This window comes from Mauremys reevesii, linkage group 14, assembly GCF_016161935.1.
Source record: "Mauremys reevesii isolate NIE-2019 linkage group 14, ASM1616193v1, whole genome shotgun sequence".
Classification (NCBI taxonomy): domain Eukaryota; kingdom Metazoa; phylum Chordata; order Testudines; family Geoemydidae; genus Mauremys; species Mauremys reevesii.
The window spans coordinates 16,480,754-16,500,252 of NC_052636.1; the positions used below are offsets into that span (position 1 = coordinate 16,480,754).

The 19,499-nt window shown below is 52.4% G+C and overlaps 2 protein-coding genes across 2 annotated transcripts in view; one reads left to right on the top strand and one right to left on the bottom strand.

Moving 5' to 3' along the window:
- LOC120381973 (zinc finger protein 850-like) overlaps positions 1-19,499 on the top strand; it is a 754,134-nt gene that overhangs the window by 324,905 nt on the left and 409,730 nt on the right. The window lies entirely within an intron of this gene.
- LOC120381976 (hydroperoxide isomerase ALOXE3-like) lies at positions 4,633-15,010 on the bottom strand. Its single transcript, XM_039500145.1, has 4 exons — positions 14,970-15,010; positions 10,482-10,651; positions 6,998-7,168; positions 4,633-4,985 (listed from the first exon to the last, which is right to left on the bottom strand). Exons 3-4 carry the CDS (start codon positions 7,148-7,150, stop codon positions 4,806-4,808), a joined length of 333 nt encoding a protein of 110 aa, XP_039356079.1. The 5' UTR covers positions 7,151-7,168; positions 10,482-10,651; positions 14,970-15,010; the 3' UTR covers positions 4,633-4,805.

The window sequence follows — 19,499 nt, forward strand, 5'->3', positions numbered from 1 at the left end:
TTATTAATGTATATATGCTATAACTGGAATATGGGTTATGCTACATAGGCCATGTAACAGATCTCTGTAAAGGTTATGATCTACCAAATCTATTCATCCTATTTGTACACGTGTCATTGCTGTACTTGAAGTTATGAATATTGGCTGTGTACTCGCTTGATTTCTAAGTAGCCTCAGTAAAGCATTTGGTCGGCTTCCTGAGAAAGGAATGTGCAAATTAAGTGCTCAGTCAAGAACCACCTAAGCCAACAATGAACTCGAAGACACCAGTCCACATCGGAGCTTTCCCAGGAATGTGGCTTGGCTGGTAAGAAACTCAGTCATGCATGGACATGTGACATGTGACTTGCCCAGGTGACTCCAAAACTCCATCTTGGAGCCGGACTTTGCCTAGGAGGGAGGAGGGGTCTCCACCCACAAGAGAAAGTCTACTTAACCCCCTGGGAGACCCCTCCACTTTGTCTTCAGCTGGCTCAAGAGATATCCTGTCCACCCCCAAGGATACCTGAGAGAAACTGGAACAAAGGACAGTACCTACAGGGGGTGTGAGTGATTGCTGAACCCAGACTAGAAGGAGACTAGTCCGTAAAAGAAAGCTTACTGCAATTCTTCGAAGGGTGAGGTTTTAATCTGTACTCAGTCTTCTTACTGTATTAGAGTCAGACTTGCATGTTTTATTTTATTTTACTTGGTAATTCACTTTGTTCTGTCTGCTACTACTTGGAACCACTTAAATCCTACTTTCTGTGTTTAATAAAATCACTTTTTACTTATTAATGAACCCAGAGTATGTAGTAATACCTGCAAGGGGGGAACAGCTGTGCATAGCTCTCTATCAGTGTTAGAGAAGGCGAACAATTTATGAGTTTAATCTGCATGAGCTTTATACAGGGTAAAGCAGATTTATTTGGGGTGTAGACCCCATTGGGAGTTGGGCAGCTGAGTGTTGAAGACAGGAACACTTCTTAAGTTGCATTCAGATAAGTCTGCAACGTTTGGGCACGTGGTTCAGACCCTGGGTCTGTGTTCGAGCAGACGGGCGTGTCTGGCTCAACAGGACAGGGTGCTGGAGTCCTGAGCTGGCAGGAAAACAGGGGCAGAAGTAGTCTTGGCATATCAGTTGGCAGTTCCCAAGGGGGTTTCTGTGACCCAACCCGTCACAATATTGAAATAGATTTTCAATAAGAAACTACGGTTCTTACTCTCCCCGGACTGATCTCCGTCACTTGGCATTTCTCCCAGGTAGTACGCAGCCCCCACTGCCTCTTTGGGTTGGCTCAAGAGGGTCTACGCTGCGGCCATAGAACCTAAACCCCACCCATGAATTTGAGATGGAGCCCGACCGCTGGTCGTTTCAGGCAACGTGTGTTGTGCTTTTTTCTTGCATTCTGTAGAAGTTCCTGTTGGAAGTTTTCCCCTCTGATTACAAAATATGTGGGTTCCGAGTCCTATTTTCAAGTGCTCTAAAGTCCACATGCAGAGTCTTGCCCGGTCTGTACTTACAAGTTTTGCCAGCATAGCACTGGCAATTAGAGGTGTAAAAAAATCACACCACTAACCATCAGAGCTGGGCCGGGAAAAGTTGTAAGGTAGACACAGCTATTGTGGCAAAAAGTCCATTAAAAAAATCAGGGTAAAATACCCATAAAGTACATTTATGGTTGCCCAGTGCTGCCTCATGTACTCCCAGCATGTGGATGGGAGCTAAACCTAAACCTCTGAAAACTAGAAAACAATGCCATATACCTGCAACACAACCTTAACTCTGCCCTTCTCTAATCCTTGAGTCGGCACTAGCCACTGGAAACAGTTCAGTAAGGCTGGTGCAAAGGTTTACAAACTACGAAGGTAAGTGGCATCTTCTCCATCTCAGGAAGTCTTCAGGCCAAGACTGGATGCCTTTTTGGAAGATGATTTAGTCAAACAGAAGGTATTCAGCTCAATTTGGCAGTATCTGGATGAAAATCTGTAGGCCTTGTTATACATCAGGACAAATTAGACGAACACAGAGCCGCTGACTTTCCAATGTGCTGGGGGGTGCTCGACCCCCGGGCCTGCCCCAGGCCCCGCCCCCTCCATCGCTTCCCCCAGGGCCCCACCCAGTCCCTGCCCCACCTCTTTCCACTCCGCCTCTTTCTGCCCCTCCCCTGAGTGCGCCCAGTCCTCACTCCTCCCCATTTCCCCCCCAGAGACTCTTACACTCTGTGAAACAGCTGATTGTGATGGGTGGGAGGGGTGGGGAGGGAGATGGAGGTGCTGATCAGTGGAGACCACCATTGGGCAGGCAGCACTGGGAGGAGGGGGAGATGCTCAGCACCCACCATTTTTTCCCCGTGGGTACTCCAGCCCCAGAGCACCCATGGAGTTGGCGCATATGAGCATAACTATGTCACTTGTGGGTTTGGATTTTTCACATCCCTGAGTGAAAGCGCCTGGTTGAGCTAATTCTAGGGTCGACCAGGCCTCACAAATTCATTGCAGTGGTTGTGTATATTCTCCATGCATCTGAAGAAGTGGGTTTTGTTACCCACAAAAGCTTATGCCCAAATAAATCTGTTAGTCTTTAAGGTGCCACCGGGACTCCTTATTGTCTTTCTGGATACAGACTAACACAGCTATCCCCTGATACTTGTGCATATTCTGTCACCTTTTCATCAGTGCCTTGACCGTGTAATGCCTATGGGGTTTCACTTCTCTTCAGGTACAAAAACATGTACCAAGGACATCTGTGACAGAGCGGAGCGGAGAACTGAACCGGTAGCTCCAAAGTCCTAGAGGGGTGGTAGCCTTCTTCTCTTCTTCTGGAATTTTAATCAGCAATGATCAAAATGTTCCATTGGCGTAAGGACAGAATGTTTTGTTTTGACGTTCTCATTTGGACTTTTGTGTTGCGTAACACAATATTTCAGTAAGGGCGAAACTAGTTTCTGAATATTTCATTTTGTGACAAAGACTGAGAGTTTGACATATTCTCCTGATTTTGTATGAAACCGAATTTCAAATTCTCAGAATTTCCTGTGGGAGGGAAATTTGGAATTTCATCCATCTCGACTTTCTAGCGCTAGGTGGAAAATATGATGCTTAAAATCTCCAAAAGGCAGACGACAGATAAGAAGATCACAGAATTTTTATTTTTTAATCTCATGATTTTCAATCCAGTATCATGAGTTCTGAGGGGGGACCTGCCTAGTGAGGTTGGAAGGCAATGAAATAGTTAACAACACTGCAATTTTAATTCTCCTGATTCTGTCATGAGCCACATAATGTCTGCTCTTTTCCTTAATGCCCCAGTTCCAGGAGTCATGTGATTTTTTGCTGGCAAATCTCATCTCTCATTTAAAAATAAAAAATAAATTTCTTGTCTGCACAGTTGGGGACCACAGTGTGAAAATGTTACTCCTCCAGGCTTATGAACCACAAGCCCACTATAAAGAACCCATAATTATGTGTTAATTATTAAATTCTTATGATTGGGAAGCCAATTTTGTGATATTTTTGCACCTGGCTCATGATGCCCAGGATTGGTAATTCTACTGATTCCATAATCCATAAAATTACTTAAACACTGACTTGGCAAAGGGTATTTTTGGTCTTGTGTAACACTGATAATCGCTGGGGGTCCTTTGCCAGGGAGGTAATAGGTAATAATTGGAGATAGGCTAATCTCCTAGAACTGGAAGGGACCTCGAAAGGAGAGAGCGTTGGTGTTGGGACACGATATGGTTTGAATGTTTCCAAGTGTGCCAGCAACCAGTGATCTAGAGTAATAAGCCCTTCTCTGCAAAAAATCATAAGATCGGCTTGATAATCATAAGAATTAAATTGATATAGTTGGGGATAAACTTCCCAACCAGTGTAAGCGATGCAGAGGTGCTTACCTGAGTCTTCAGCCAGCCTGAGATGATAGCTCGAAGAAGGGGAAACTGCCCTGAATGTAACTGACACAGTGATGTCTGCTTGAGTGTGCAGAGAGCCTGAACCAATCAATCTGAAGGGGGAGGGACTACTCCTAGTGTAACCAATGCAGCAACATCTGCTTGAGTCTGCAGGAAGCCTGTGCTAATTGTTCTGAGAAGGGGAACTGCCTCAAGTGTAATGGATGCAGAGATGCCTGCCTGAGTCAGCAGAGAGCCTGATCTGATTGCTCTGAGAGGGGGAAGCTGCCCCGAGTGTAACTGACCCAGCAATGCTGCCTGAATCTGCCGAGAGCCTGAGTCCATTACCCTGAGGATGGGCTACTTCCCAGATTCACAGCAGTGGGTGCTAATCGTAGAATCATAGAAGATTAGGGTTGGAAGAGACCTCAGGAGGTCATCTAGTCCAACCCCCTGCTCAAAGCAGGACCAACACCACTTTGTCAAGCCAGGCCTTAAAAACCTCCAAGGATGGAGATTCTACCACCACCTCCCTAGGGAACCCATTCCAGTGCTTCACCACCCTCCTAGGGAAATAGTGTTTCCTAATATCCAACCTAGACCTCCCCTGCTGCAACTTGAGACCATTGCTCCTTGTTCTGTCATCTAATTCAGCTGCCCAGTGAGAACACTTTAAATGCAAGTCTTTAGTGTTCAAGTCCCATGAGCCAGGCTCTCCAAAATCACAAGAATGGCTGAAAAATAATTAGATTCATCATAACGTATGTGAGGTGCTATTTATTTGCCTTCTGGTATTGGTGCCCCTGGGCGGGGGGTCACATTTTGAGCACTGCCAGCCAAATCTCTCTGAAACCTCCCGCTGGCTCCGTCGAGACACTCTCAGGTCAGGTGGAAAGTGCTCTGAGCGCCGGGAGGAGATGCCCTGCTGGGTTATATGGACACGCTGTTTTGAACCTCCGCGGGGTCCAGGTAGGGGTAACGAATGGGCAGCGACTTGTTCCTCTGCTGGATTTCCTTGGAGATCTCCGCCAGACGTGCCTGGAAGGCTGCAATAAGCCGCTTGGGCTCTGCCTCAGTGAAGTGCTCCTCAGGGTAGCAGCCCAGGGGTCTCTGGAAAGGAGCGAAGAGAGAAGTGACTAGGGAGGCACTGAACTCACAGATCCCGCTCGGCAAAGGGGAAGAACCAGGGTCCATTCCAAGCTGGCCCGAATGTCCTTCTTCTTGGATCCCTTCTGATGCTGCTGGGTAATGGACATTCAGGCACAACTGGTGCTTTCTCCTGCCCTTTGGGTACCAGGGAATCTCTCACGAGCCACCCGTGAGAACAACTCCAATATCTGCTTCCAGCAGAACATAGGAACGGACACACTGGGTCAGACCAATGGTCCATCCAGCCCAGTGTCCTGTCTGCCGACAGTGGCCAATGCCAGGTGCTGTAGCGGGAATGAAGAGAACAGGGCAATTATCAAGTGATCCATCCCCAGGCGCCTGACGCCCGCTTCTCTCCACCTCCTCCCCCGAGGCTCCCCCTGCCTGCTCGCTGCTCACTCTTCTCTGAGCCCCCCCAAGTGTCTCCCGCCCACCGCTCGCTCCTTTCTGCCCCCTCCTGCCCTAAGGGCGCGTGACGGCGGGAGGGAGCAGAGAGGAGGGAGCTGCGGGAGGTGCTCAGAGAAACAGGCAGAGCCCTAATGCAGTCTGGTGAGATTGTCCTCACCTGATTTGGGTTTTTACCCTGGGGAGGGGAGTCACTAGGGAAATTTCCAAGGAATTGTTTTCCATCTGAACATGGAGTTTTGTCAAAATGTAAATGTTTCACAGGAACGCGTCAATTCCAATGGGGAAAAAGTGGAAATCGTTTAGACTTTCTCGTTGCACTTTGATCCGGTGAAAATGTTTTGGTTTGACTTTCTCACTTCATTTAAACTTTTATATTCTTTTAATATTCTATTATATTTAATAGTCTATATTATCCTGTAGTGTTTTGATGTGTTCAAAATATTTTAATATATTTGTAAAGAGTCTATTTAATACTAAATTACAGTGTTATACCATTAGAGAAACAAAACTTTGAAATATTATAGCGTAGATATATTATAGTTAACATTTAACATGCTGTAACGCAAAAGTGTTCAATAAATATTTCTGTTCTGTAACTGGGGGAAAAAAACAGATGTTGCAGTCGTATCATCCAAGGATGAGAACACTCTTTCCTTTCCACTAGTCTCTCAGGAGGAATTTAAACCTTAGCTACTAAAGACAGACATTTTTTAAATCAGCAGATCCAGATAACTTGCAACCAAGAGTTTTAGAAGAGTTGGCTGAGGTGCTCACTGGGCTGCTAATGCTGATTTTCAGTAGGTTTTGGAGCACTGGGGAAGTTCCAGAGGAGTTGAAGGATGCTAACATTGTGCCAATATTTAAAAAGAGTAAATGCGATTTCCCAGGCTGGTCAGCCTGATGTCGATCCTGAGCAATATAATGGAGCAGCTGATAAGGGACTTAATAAAGAATGAAAGGAGAGTACTATAATGAATGCAACTCAGCATGGGTTTATGGACAATAGATCCTGTCACACTAACTTGATCTATCTTTTTTGGGTGAGATTACAAGCGTGGCTGAGAATGGTGATAGTACTAATGTAATAGACACAGACTTCTGTAAGGCATTTGACTTGGTACCACCCAGCCTTTTTTGATGAAAAAGCTAGACCGATATTAACTGAAGATGGCGCACAATGAATGGATTCAAGAGAAGGGAGGGTGGCAATGCCATACCACGCCACCCTTCCTTCGGCGCTTCCCTAACTCTCCACTCTGCCTTCAGAGCTGGGCGGCCAGAGAGTGGCCGCTGCTGGCTGAGCGCCCAGCTCTGAAGCACGGAAGGAAGCAATTTCAAAATGGCAGAAATTCTCCGTGGGACCCAGATCCACTAGGACGGGTCCCTCGCAACCACCCTAATTTGCAGGGCTGATGAATATGCATGGCCTCATTTCCATAAATACCCTCTTTCTCCCAGCATTCCCCAGCCATTGTCTGTCCCCCCGCCCGCGCACATCTGTCCCTCTGTCTCCCCCAGCCATGCCCAGAGCTCTCAGCCAGCATCCATGGGGCCGCCTCACTCACCAGGTCCCCTGGCTCGTAGCTCACGACGGCGAGGAGGGAGAGGAGGGCGCAGGTGGCGTTCACCGCGGGCAGGGTGTCCAGGACGCTGCGCAAGGTGGCGGTGCCCTTGGAGGTGGGCGGGGGAGCTCTCAAGGTCGATGGTGTGTTGGGCATCCAGGCGGCGAAATCGTACTGCGGTACAGACACACCCAGGTGGGTCAGAACCTCGCCTTGCGGGAGGGAAGCTACCCCAGAGAACCCAGGAGTCCTAGTGGCTACAAAGCCAGGCTGTGGATCCTCATTAGACCTTAAAGGCACAGCATTTAGGTGGTCCTATAGCTTCATATTCATAGTGTATATTATCTACCCCATGTATTAGTGTCTATTAAGCACCAATAACATTAAGCACAACTATTTTAACAGTGATCTAACTCAAACTGGCCTAATACCATCATCCTGGTCACTGAGGCTGTGCCCCACAACACCTTGCAGCTCGTGAAGTAAACGTTTGTCACAGATAGGAAACTTGTCAAAAATCAAGATACATTTGTTCTCTGTCTTACGACAAGGCAGGGAATTACCTTCGCAGCTCAGTGCCGGGGGATATTAGCCTCCAGAACAAAGCTACGAACAGAACAAGACGTTAGGGAACTGGAATGAACCGATGGGCTGGGTTTTTGTGATGTGCAAAGACATGTGTAAAATCATAGCAATGATAGCAGCTGAAATGTGTAAATTGGGGCACGCACCGTCTGCACAATCACTGCACGGGCTGGCTCCTCGGGGGTAGGTCGTGTGCAGAGCCTTTTTCCTGTGCCATATTCACAAACCTGACTGACGCTGGCTATTTGGTCTCTTGAGTGTATTTCATAATGAACCAACGTGTGGTCAAGCAATTGACGATACAATTTAGCAGCAACAGATTTAACATAATCCAACCAACCTCGACTTCCCCATAAGAACGGCCACAGTGGGGCAGACCAATGGTGCGTCTAGCCCAGTATCCTGTCTGCCGACACTGGCCAATGCCAGGGGCTTCAGGGGGAATGAACAGAACAGGGAATTATTGAGTGAGCCACACGCTGCCGTCCGCTCCCAGTTTCTGGCACTCCGAGGCTGGAGACACCCAGAACATGGGGTGCCACCGAAGCACCAGGGCAGTTGAGTGGCTGAGCCGTGCTCAGAGGAATGGCATTGCTAGGAGCCGAGCGAACGCCTGTCAAACTGCCGTGGGAAGTTTTTAAGAGTTAGTCAAGTGGCCACGCCTAAAACAAGGCCTGTTAGGGTCTGCTCAGAAACTAGCAGCGTGTGTGTATGGGGGGGAATCCACTGTGCGACAGCGAACGCAAACGGTGACCAGAGGAGAACGGAGCGAGAGGCAGAGGCAAAAGCCAGCAAGCCAAACCCGGCCTGAGCGCCTACAGTGCAGCGTGAAGCTGGGGCAGTGGGACCCTGGTGTATGGACTTGGTGCACCCTGGCCCACGCCTGAGCATCCGCACCTGGCTGACAATTGCTGGCCCCAGGTCTCAGCCAGGCCAGCACGGCCATAGAACCACAGGGTTACAAGGCACCGCAAGGGTCATCGAGTCGAACCCCCCCTGCCGAGCTGCAGGATTTAGTGTGTTTCCACCAGCCGGCTTACCCAGTCTCCAGCCCATACTGCACTACACAGACCTTCTGACTCGGATCTGCGGCTTGAGCTGCGTCCACACTGCCCCATGACAGGGCTTGGATCTGACTCGCAGCAGGACTCAGGCTCTGACCTACCCCACCAGCGAAGTCCGAGGATCTGGGTCCTGACCCAAGTCAGATTGGTCTGTGTGGACGACAGGAGGGCTTGGCCTCAAACCTGAGTCACACCCCGGGCTGCATGTGCAGTGTGGACATACCCCGTCTGTCCCTGGGAAAAGCTAGAGAGAGAGAGAGGGGTTTGGGGACTGTTTGCTAAAGAAGCCTGGGTTCTTCCTGCTGTCGCAGCAGCGGCGTTTATCCATTCCTGGTACATAAATCAGACGGCATCAAAAGGATACCAGACTCCATCGATTTCTGCATCTACCTGGAATGTACCAAGGCGCCTGAAACTTGACTAGCCACTCGGCTCAAAAAGAGGCAACAGTGTGAACCTAGCACTAGTGGTGCAGCACCCATGTCTTCATGGGCCCAGAGCGGGAGAACCCACCTAGCCCTGAGGTGGCTTGGGCTCAATGCACAGGGACTTCCTGTGTGACCCGGGGGAAATCACTCAGCCAGGGGCTGGGTAGGTCTGTTCCCCAGAGGGGTCACACCAAGCACATTGGGCTCGCAGGTTTTTTAAGGCCAGAAGGGACAATTATGATTCCCTAGTCTGACCTGCCTAGCCCAGTGATCCCTGAATGGAGACCAACAACCTCTGGAGGGGCTAGAACCAGATGCACGATCCCGGGTAAAGGTCTTCATGGTCCATTGGTGAATTATCCACCCTGCTAAACCTGGGTACTTTACTTCCTGTTTAGAGTCAATGGGGCCAGATCCCAGCTGGTGTCAATGGGCATCTCTCCATTGGAGTCAATGGGGCCAGACCCCAGCTGGTGTCAATGGGCGTCTCTCCATTGGAGTCAATGGGGCCAGATCCCCAGCTGGTGTAAATCAGCATTGTTCTATTGGCGGCAGTGCAGGTCTGACATCTTAAGCAGGACTCCCAGAACTGTGAGATACCCTGTTACCCCTCAGCCTCAGCAAGGACTTGCTGAGTGAGATTTTGATGTCTGGGCTGGGCAGGGGGGTCAGTAGAGGTGACCAGAGCAGGGTTAACTTCCAGGAGTCATTGAAATCACATCAGTGCTGTTAGCAGCATCCTGCCACTGAAACAAAAATCTGTGTGTGGCAAACGGCTTACCGCTGAAATGCTGTACAATGCCTGTTCCTAGTCCTGTGGTGCCATCTAGTGACTTTCCCATAACATTTCATTCTCAGTAATTTATTATCTCGTTGGGGTTTGATTCCTTTCACACTGCCCCCTTGTGAAATCGGGAGTAACTCCGTTGGAGTCACTAGGGCTGGTTCCCCTCTCGCTCACCCTGGTGTGACTCCGGAGTGACCCTACTGCATACCTGACTCACTGGTTTCTCCTTTAACCCCCACAGCTTTGTGAAGCGGCCACGCCGTGCTTGGGGAGGAGGTGGGGCAGGGGTGAGCTGGGGCAGGGAGTTACCCTGCGTGCTGCCCCCCCCTCCTTACTTGCTGCAGGTGGCCCTCCCCGCCTAAATGCCAGCGGCGACCGGGGCGGCCAAAGATCCGGCCACCGCGGTCACTGCCGAAGAAAATGGCGCCCCCAAATCCCATCTCCCTAGGTGACCGCCTAGGTCGCCTGAATGGTTGCACCGGCCCTGGGCTTGGTCTGTGGGTGGGGCTTGACAGAGCACTACCTCTGTTTTCTCCTAGAGCTTCACTGCTCTGCCCAGCTCCACTGTGGTTCCTCCACCCCCCGCCTCTGAGGCATCACCAGCCCCCGCCCCCTGGATTCACCTCTCCACCGCTGTCCAGATCCTCATGCCATCATCCCGGTAGGAGTAATTGGGGAGCGAGGTGACCCCACGAGCTTCCAGGTCGTCCGGCAGACAGAGCGCCTCGTAGCTCACATTCTCCACACCCTTGGCCAGCAGCTTCAGCATCCCGTCCCGACCCGTCGAGGAGGCCTGGAAGAGAGGCAAGAATCTAGAAATCTTGAAAGGACAGATCTCCAACTGGTGTCAATGGGTGTCTCTCCATTGGAGTCAATGGGGCCAGCCCCAGCTGGTGTCAATAGGCGTCTCTCCACTGGAGTCAAAGGGGCCAGATCCCAGCTGGGGTCAATGGGCGTTGCTCCATTGCAGTCAATGGGGCCAGACCCCAGCTGGTGTCAATGGGCATCTCTCCATTGAAATCAATGGGGCCAGATCCCAGCTGGTGTCAGGAGTCAATGGGCCAGATCCCCATCGTTTGTTAATCAGCTGTAGCTCCATTGGCTCAATGGTGATTGACAGCAGCAGGGTTAATAAATTATGCCTGAGCGAGAGCAGATCTTTTAGAAAGAAACCTACAATCTGGAGCTAACATTGCCGGTAATGAACCCTCCACCACCCCTTGGGAAGCTGCTTCTAATGCTTCTTCTCCAGCCTGGGACCCAACTGCCACTCATTTCCAAGCTGAAGGGATCTAACGTCAACTCCCAGGTACCAGATCTTGCTCTGCTGAATAAGGAGCCCTCTGTTCTCTGAAATCTCCCTAGGCAGGTACTTATAGAGTGTGATCAAATCTCCTTTTATCCTTCCCTCGTCAGCTGTATAGAGCAGCATTTCTCAAACTGGGGGGGCATGAGAGAAGCACATCTGGCAAGGCACCCAGCTCTGAAGGCAGCACCATTGTCAGCAGCAGCACAGAAGTAAGGGTGGCATGTGAGGCGGGGTGTCATCACTTTTTCAGGGTGTCATCACAGCCTGAAATATTTTCAAAGGGGGGTCCCCAGGAAAAAAAGTCTGAAAACCTCTGATACAGAGTCTCTTGGTTCAGTGGCTCACTGGGAGGCAGGTTTTCTAGACAACAACTCATCCACTAAGGTGTAGACACCACAATGGGGCACCCTGTTCCACTCGCAACCTCCCTAGGGCCGTGTCCAGACTTAGTGCCGGCACAGTGGGCCGATGAAGACATTTTTATTTCTTTTTCAGCTCACTGAAAATTCCTAAAAATTGGGGAAAAAATTCATTCCAGATTGAGGTGAAAACGAAGGTGTTTGAAATGTTTGGTGAGCAGAAAATGTAAAACTAAAATCTATATGTGTTCTGGGTCAAACAAAACCTTTCATTTGGACAAATCGGATAACGGTTCCCCTCCGCCAAATGGTTTTGCTTCAACACAATCCAACCGTTTCATTTGGATCTCAAATTTTTAAAAACAGCTTGAAACAAAAAGTAGTGGGTTTATTTTAACCAAAACAACCCAGTGAAATGGATGCTAATTTGTAAAACATTTTGGCATCATCAGATCTGCATTTATTTTCACACAAAAAAAACCAGAAAAAGCCCCACCCAGCGCTAACTGCCATCATCCTACGGCTGTTCTGGGTTAGCCCATCCTAGAAAGGCCAATGGTAATGTAAGCAGAGTCAGGATGACTCACCCTGACGTCCGGTGGTGAATTGTGCCAAGTTGTGGAAAAGAAATTCAGGGGCTGGTCTTGTTTGCATAGGCACACCCACCCTGCCTAGCATGTGCCCACAGCTGCCCAAATGCTCACTCTGGCTGTTGTGGGAACCCCAGTTTCTCTGTTATTGGGGCAGGAAGAATACAGGGTTGTTACCCTGATTATGTGAATCAAGGCCAGTGGAACTGTTTTATGACAAAGGGACTCACCATCAATTAAGAAGCACTCGCTAGACAACAGGGCCGCCCAGAGAATTCCGGGGGCCCGGGGTCTTCGGCGGCGGGGGGCCCCCGCTCAGGGGCGGCTCTAGACCCCAGCGCGCCAAGCAGGCGCGTGGGGCGGCCCTTTCCCTGGGGGGCGTCTTCCCGCGGCTCCGGAGCCCGGGACGAGTGGACCTGCTGCAGGCATGACTGCGGCGGGTGCCGTGGTCCCGCGGTTCCGGTTGACCTGCCGCAGTCATGCCTGCGGGAGGTCCAGCCGAGCCGCGGGACGAGCGCCCCCTCCGCAGTCATGCCTGCGGCAGGTCCACTCGTCCCGGGCTCCGGTCGACCTGCCGCAGGCATGCCTGCGGGAGCTCAACCGGAGCCGCGGGAAGACGGGAAACACTCCAGGGGCCCCGGAAAACACTCGTGGGGGCCCCTGCGGGACGCGGGGCCTGGGGCAAATTGCCCCTCTTGCCCCCCCCCCTCTGGGCGGCCCTGCTAGACAAGGGACATGGGTTCCAAAACCCAGTGAATTGAAAGAGGGAGGAGTATGGAGATTTGTACCTAGGGGGATGGGGTTGTTTTGAGAGCTGGTAACACCAACTGTACTGCTTCCTTTCTCCACTGTTGATTCAGCTCATTTTGATTCCATTAAGAATCTAGTTACAGGCTGCTGTACTGAATTTTACTTTAGCCCAGTGGTGCACCAGTACTGGGGCTCCCCTACTACTAGTTGAAATCATTAAGAGCTGAACTAAGAGCCTACCCTTGGTGTCTGTGCAGCACCTGTCACAATGGGGACCCTGATCTTGGTCAGTGTCGGTGCAGAGCCCTGCACAACAGGGGGCCTGACCTCAGTCAGGGACTCTGCAACTCCCGGCGTTACAGGATCCCGGATTTTGTTTGGGGTCCCTGCAGCATCTGGCAAAATGTGGGGGCAGGATCTCTGTCAGGGTCTGTGCAGTGCCCAGTACAGTGGTGGGACGTGATCTGGGTCGGGATCAGTGCAGGGCCAGGCCCAACGGGGACACAGATCTCAGTCGAGGTCTCTCAAGTGCCCAGCACAATGGAGGCAGAAATCTGTGCCACAGTCGTGCGCTGCCCGGCACAAGGGAGGCCGTGATCTTGGTCCAGGTCTCAGTTTTACCTGGCACAATGGGCAACCTGATGTCTGTGGGGTCTCTGCAGTGCCCAGCACAACAGGGGCGCAGATCTCAGTTGGGGTCTCTGCAGCACCTGGCAGAACAGGGCCCAGATCTCACTTGGGGTCTCTGCAGCTCCAGGAACAACAAGGTCCCTGAGTTTGTTTGCTGTCTCTGCAGCACCTGGCACAAGGGGAGCCTGATTTCACTTGGTGTTGATGCAGAGCCTGGCACAACAGGGGCCCGGAGCTCAGTCAGGGTCACTGTAGCCCCCGGCACAACAAGGTCCCTGCTCTCTGTAGGGGTCTGTGCAGTTCCTGGCACCACCAGGGCCCCAAACTCGGTCAGGGTTTGTGCAGTGCCCGGCCCACTGGGGAACCTGATCTCAGGCCAGGCCTGAGCCACGCCCAGTACGATAAGAGCCCTGATCTCAGTCACACACCTGGAGAGAAAAGCGGGAAGATTTTTGAGCATTAGATCTCGGTATTTCAGAACTGAGGAGAAAATGGGGCACAAACTAAATATTTGCCAATATAAGAGAGAAGCACCAACATCTGGGAGATTTTGTGTCACCATTTAACAGTTGAAGGGAAAAGATGGGAAATTTGAGGGGATTATAGGTTATTCAATCAACAACAGAATGGGAGGGATTCTTCTTGCCCCACACTCACATGGCCGGCAGGGAGCCCTGGGTGATGTCTTTTCACAGGGGACAGGAGTGGGGCTGGAGTCACAAAGTCACTATCAGTGGGGAGGGGCTGGCAGTGGGGTCTGGGAATGTGACTAGCAAGTGGGGGGGGGGCTGCTGGGTTGGGCAGGTGGGGGAGGGGAAGTAGCGGGGCGGGGAAACCTGGGGCTGGGCCGTCTCCATGGGGGACACTTGCTCCTCCCTCCCCTCCCTGGCCCTTCCCAGGCCCCGTGGCCAGCAGAGAGTGGCCCCCCCAGCCCAGCCCAGAGGTGTCCCTGTCTCAGGGCCCCCCCAGCCTCTGCCCATTCACCCTCTGCCCAGCTCAGGAATCCCTCGGGGGAACCATTTCCCACCCGCACAAGGACAAATCCCTGCAGGTGGAAATGGGGGAAACCCCCAAACCTGAGATCTGAACTGGCCACTGGCGAAGGGGGGAGAAAATGGGGCACAATCGGGGGGGGGGCAGGGAACTTCTCAGGGGTTGGGGGAGGGGGGGTCACCCTGGGCGCTGCTCGTGGCTCTCTAGGGAGAAAGGGGGCAGGACGGGGGAGGAGGAGGGTCCCCACGGGAGGGGGCAGCGGTACATCCGAGGGGCTCTCAGCCCCCTTTCTCTCCCCGCTCCTCGGGGTCACCTGCCCCCGGCCATGTCCGGGCTGCACAGACAGTTCCCGCCCGCCCGGTCTCACCCCCCCCGGCTCCATGCAGGGACCCCAGGGCAGAGCATGGCCGGACACGGGGGGGTTAATGAAGGGCTCTCCCGCCGCGATCTGCGCATGCCCAGAGCTCCAACGGCACCAACCCTTCTCCGGCCTGGGAGAGGCTCCAACGGCCCCGCGCGCGTTTGCAACTCGGCTTGGTCTCTCCCCCGAACGTCATTTCCGGTCCAGAGAGAATCAGGAACTACATCACCCAGCCTGCCCCGGGGCGCTTCCGCTCTCTCCAGCCCCCCGGGGCCAGCCTGACCCTCCCTCCACCGCTCATCCTTTCCCCCGGCCCCGCCCCCGCCCCCTCTCCCAGCCGGTGCCTCTCAGACCCACTCCTACCTCTTCCCGGGGAGCGGCAGAGCTGGGCAGGTGCCCCGTCACGTGACTCCCCCCCGTCCCCCACGGGGTGCGTCACTTCCGGCCGCTGCGGGGGGAGGCTCCGGGCGCGCGGCAGAACCGGTAAGAGCCGAGCGGGGCGCGGGGAACAGACACCTGGGCCCGAGCCCCCCCCCCCCGCCCTGTGCCGGGCCGGGAGCTGGGGCGGGGCGGGGCGGGGCGGGGGCTCCCGGTGCGGTCTCCGTAGCGGGAAACCCCCGGGGGGGGAGGTGAGTGTGTGTCCGTGTCTCGCCCCCTCCCCCCCCGGGCTCCCTGCGGCCCGTGTGAGGGGGGGGAACTGTCACTGCCCGCGTGCGCTGGAGCGTCCCGTAAAATCCCCCCCCCGGGGCCCCTCCCCCCGCCCCCCCCCACGCTGGGGGTTGGTCTCCCCGCTGCCGGGCGCGGAGTCTGTGACCCGTGTTCCCCCCAACGCTCAGACCCGGAGATACAACATCCCCACCCCCCCCCCCGCCCCGTTCTCCCGCCTCCGCTGCTGCCGCCGGACCGGGCCGCGCGCGGGGCCCCGCCCGGATCGACCCTGAGCCCGGGTCCCGCCGGGCGGCACCGCTTCCCGCCCCCGTCAGACCCTGGTGGGAACCGCTCAGATCTTATCCCTGATCAACACCTGCCCCGTGTGTGGTGGGGGGGGGGGGTTGGTTTTTTCCCTGAATTGCCTGACGTGACGTTATGTTGTGGTGGGTTTTATTCTGTGTGATTTGAGGAAATCAGTAACTTTTTATTAATGCAAATGACACTCAGCAATAAGAGAACTTTTCTTCTGAAGTATTGTGAGCATCACACACCAGTAACACTCAGAGAGAGGTCAGGAATCAAAGCACCGTAGCCCTGTAGGAAAGAGAATTCTGGAACAGGCTCCTTTTATAAGCAAGATATTTTGCTTACAATTGGGCTTTAATTTGTGTGGAAAGAAATACTTTAGGCAGCACAAAGGAGAGTTACAAAAATGTATTACTCTTCATTGGCTCGACACACAATATCCTCCCCAAAATTCACCTCAGGAGTGTTGATTGGAACTCGTGTAGATGAATTAATTATCTTGTTATCAGTTGCTTACCTTGTGACATGTATTCTCTGCAAATCTCAAAGATTCATATAAAATACCCTAAAAATTTGCCCCACTTTCTCTCAACTTGTCTATTTCTAAGTGACTATGCCCTGAGTTTTTCCTTGTCTCTATTTATAAATTACTAAAAAAAATAAATCTCAGATTTACACCTTTTCTCAGATTCTTGACTATGGATACAAAATGTGTCTTTATGTTGTCCATTTCCCCTTTATTCGTTTATCAAATATTGATGTGAACTACACTCAGATTTTACCTCATATCAACAACTGATATAAAATCCCTCTGATGTTCCACTTTCCTTTCACTAATTTACAAAAATTGATCCAAAAATCCCTCTGATTTCCACCCTTTCTTTTTCATTTCTGAACACTGATCTCAAATCTCAGGTTTTCCTCTTTCTATGTCATCATCAAATGTCAATTAAAAATCCTCTCCGGTTTGGGGCTGTTCCCCATGTCTCTAAATCCCAGCAACTTCTTCATTGGAGGGAACCTGTTGCCCTGAGTCATTCTCCATCCTGGTTGTTGCAGGGGGTTAAATTGCCCAGAGATCATCTTTCCCGACTCCTTTGAGAATCATTTCTTCCTCCTTTATCTCTGTTAAAATGTTTGCAGAAGAAAGAGACCAGACACGTTTAATACCCATCCAATTCAGAGGCCACCCCATGTTTGGGGATCAGTGGTTCCCAGCTGATAACAGGAGAGTTGGCTGAATCCTTTTCCCCAGCTGGCACGGGATGAGGAGGTCTCTCTGAGTGCAGTGTGGGTCCAGAAGTTTCCCAAATCCCATGACACATGCTCTTCAGGAGGGGTTGCTTCCCGCAGTGCTAAGTAAGATGTAGCCACCTCTGGGGTGGATCCAGGGTGGCCATTATTTGCTAGTGACAGGCCACGGAAGTTTCTTACCTTTCTTGCTCTCCAGGCCTTCCATTCTCCTGTTAAAGAAGCATCCCCCAGGGCTCCCTCTGTCTGTGCGACTGGCCAGCAGGAGGCAGTGATCACTTTCTATCCACTTATCAGGCACTGTGAGGTAACACTATTGCTCTGGGGGAAGGGGTGTCTGAATGAGGAGATTGCAGCTGGATATGAAGAGGCATTGTGGTAGGGGGAGGTGTTTGGGTGGCTGGGCAGGGGGTACCCTAGTCAGGTTGGTGGGTTCTGGAGGTTTGGGGTTTTGAGGGGTTGTTCTGATGTGCCCAGCCCTGAGGCTGTGGGTCCTGGAGGTGGGTATTGCTGGGATCCTGTTGGCTGCAGAACAGGGTGGGGGGGTGTCTCTGGGGAGGCGGGACAGGGGGTTAGAGGGAGCCTGGTGCTGTGCCAGGGGCTCCGTCTGGGCTTCCCCAGCTGGCTCCTGGGATCGCTGCCGTGCCCAGTGCACAGAGCTGGGGGAGGGGGTCCCTGGCACTAGGTCAGGGGATGCCAGGGAACCAGAGTGAGGGGTCCCACTGAAAAGCATCAGGGGGTCCCGCTGGGTGGAGGAGGGGGTCCCAGACAAATGGCAGGGCAGATCCTGCTGGTGGTGGTGTGCGGGGCGGGTCCTAGGCAGGCAGTGAGGAACTGAGTTCCCAGTAGGCAAGTCTCTGGCTGCTGGGGGCTCTTGGTGGGGGGAACCCTTTGGGATTCCCAACCTGACAGTCATGGGCTGGTGGGGATTCCCTGGCCGGTGGGGCTTTGAGGGGTATCTGGGGTCCCTGTCCAGGGACTCTGGGGCCTGCGTCCCAGGGAATAGCTGCTGGGCCCCTGGCTGTGGGAACTTCTACTAACCATGATCCTTCTCTCTGATCAACTCGTGTCAGAGTCCTGGCTCCAAGCACTGCCGGGCATTCCCCAGTCACCGGCCCTGTCACTGTGATAACTTTCTATCCACTTATCAGTCACTGTGAGTGTGAAATCACAGATTTTGCTTTTCTCCTCTTTTGAAAACTGCAGGAACTTTTGGTTCCGTTTGGAAAATTTGTGCCCCCCAGTCCTTGTTCTCGATCTGGGGGGTGAGGGAGGTGGGAGGGGGGTCAGCACTGCCACACAATGGTCTCTTCCACAGCATTCTGGACTCATTCTTTCTGAACTCTGGTTTCATTGAGACCAATGTTAATCCAGAGTCACTGTATGGAAAGACAAGGAGTGACTCTGGATGGACAGTGGGGGAAATAAGATCAGCAATTCTCCCTGTGAGGAGGGGCTCTCATTAGCTGCTCTCCCCAGAGGACTAAAGGAGGGAAGCTGCTCAAACGCTCTGTCCCTCTCTGCTGAGGATATTGGGGTTCAGCTTCCTGGGTCAGAGGCTGCAGCCTCCATTGTGATCTGGGAGACCAGGCTTAGCAGCTGCTGCTCCCCCAGCGGGGTTCTGTGCTGGGAAGTGACCTGAATTAAAACTGCTTCTCTGCCCGGCCCAGGGGATGACTTTCTCCAGCTGGTCCTAGCCCCCTAGGGCAGCCCTGGGCCCTGTTAATACTAAATTCTGAGCCAAGTCTCCAGGTAACTGAAAGAAACGAAGGGAAAATGCTGGGGTCTGGCCTTAAAATGACTCCACACAAACAGGACCCCCCTCATTTCTCATCCCATTAACAATTGCAGGAGCAAATCCAGCCATGGGGGAGCAAACTACCCAGGAATGGGACTTTCCTACCAGATGGGCAGGGAGAGGGGAAAAGGAGATAGAAGGAGAAAGAGAGACTGAAAGGGGCTGTGGGAGAGAAGAGTTTGGAGAGAGATTTCCAGATCTCTGATCTGCCCAGACAGATGTATTACTGCACCCTGGATAGAGTCACTTTCCTGTGGAAAAGATGAGAATCAGACAGAGGAAAATCCAGTTCCTGACTCCATATCCCTCCTGCTGGGATGTGGCTGCCGTGGGGTCAGTGTCTGAGGGGATCCCCCACAGTGACTCCTTTGGTTCTGCTTTTTTCTAGCCTTGTGTTCAGAGACGTTGTTACGGGGTGAGGGGAGGGAGAAGGGAGGGTAAAAATGTCTCTGTGGGCTTAGCCTGGCAGGAGAGGCCAGGTCTACACTGTACAAAGAGATCAAGCCTTTCTCAGCATGGCAGACTCTAGGTGTCTGTGTGCAGGAAAGGGCCTGGGGAATCATGCTGTGAGATGAATTAAAGCCTGTTCTGAAACCTTCACAACTGCCCTTCTCGCCCTGTCAGGCTGCGGAATAACGCCCAT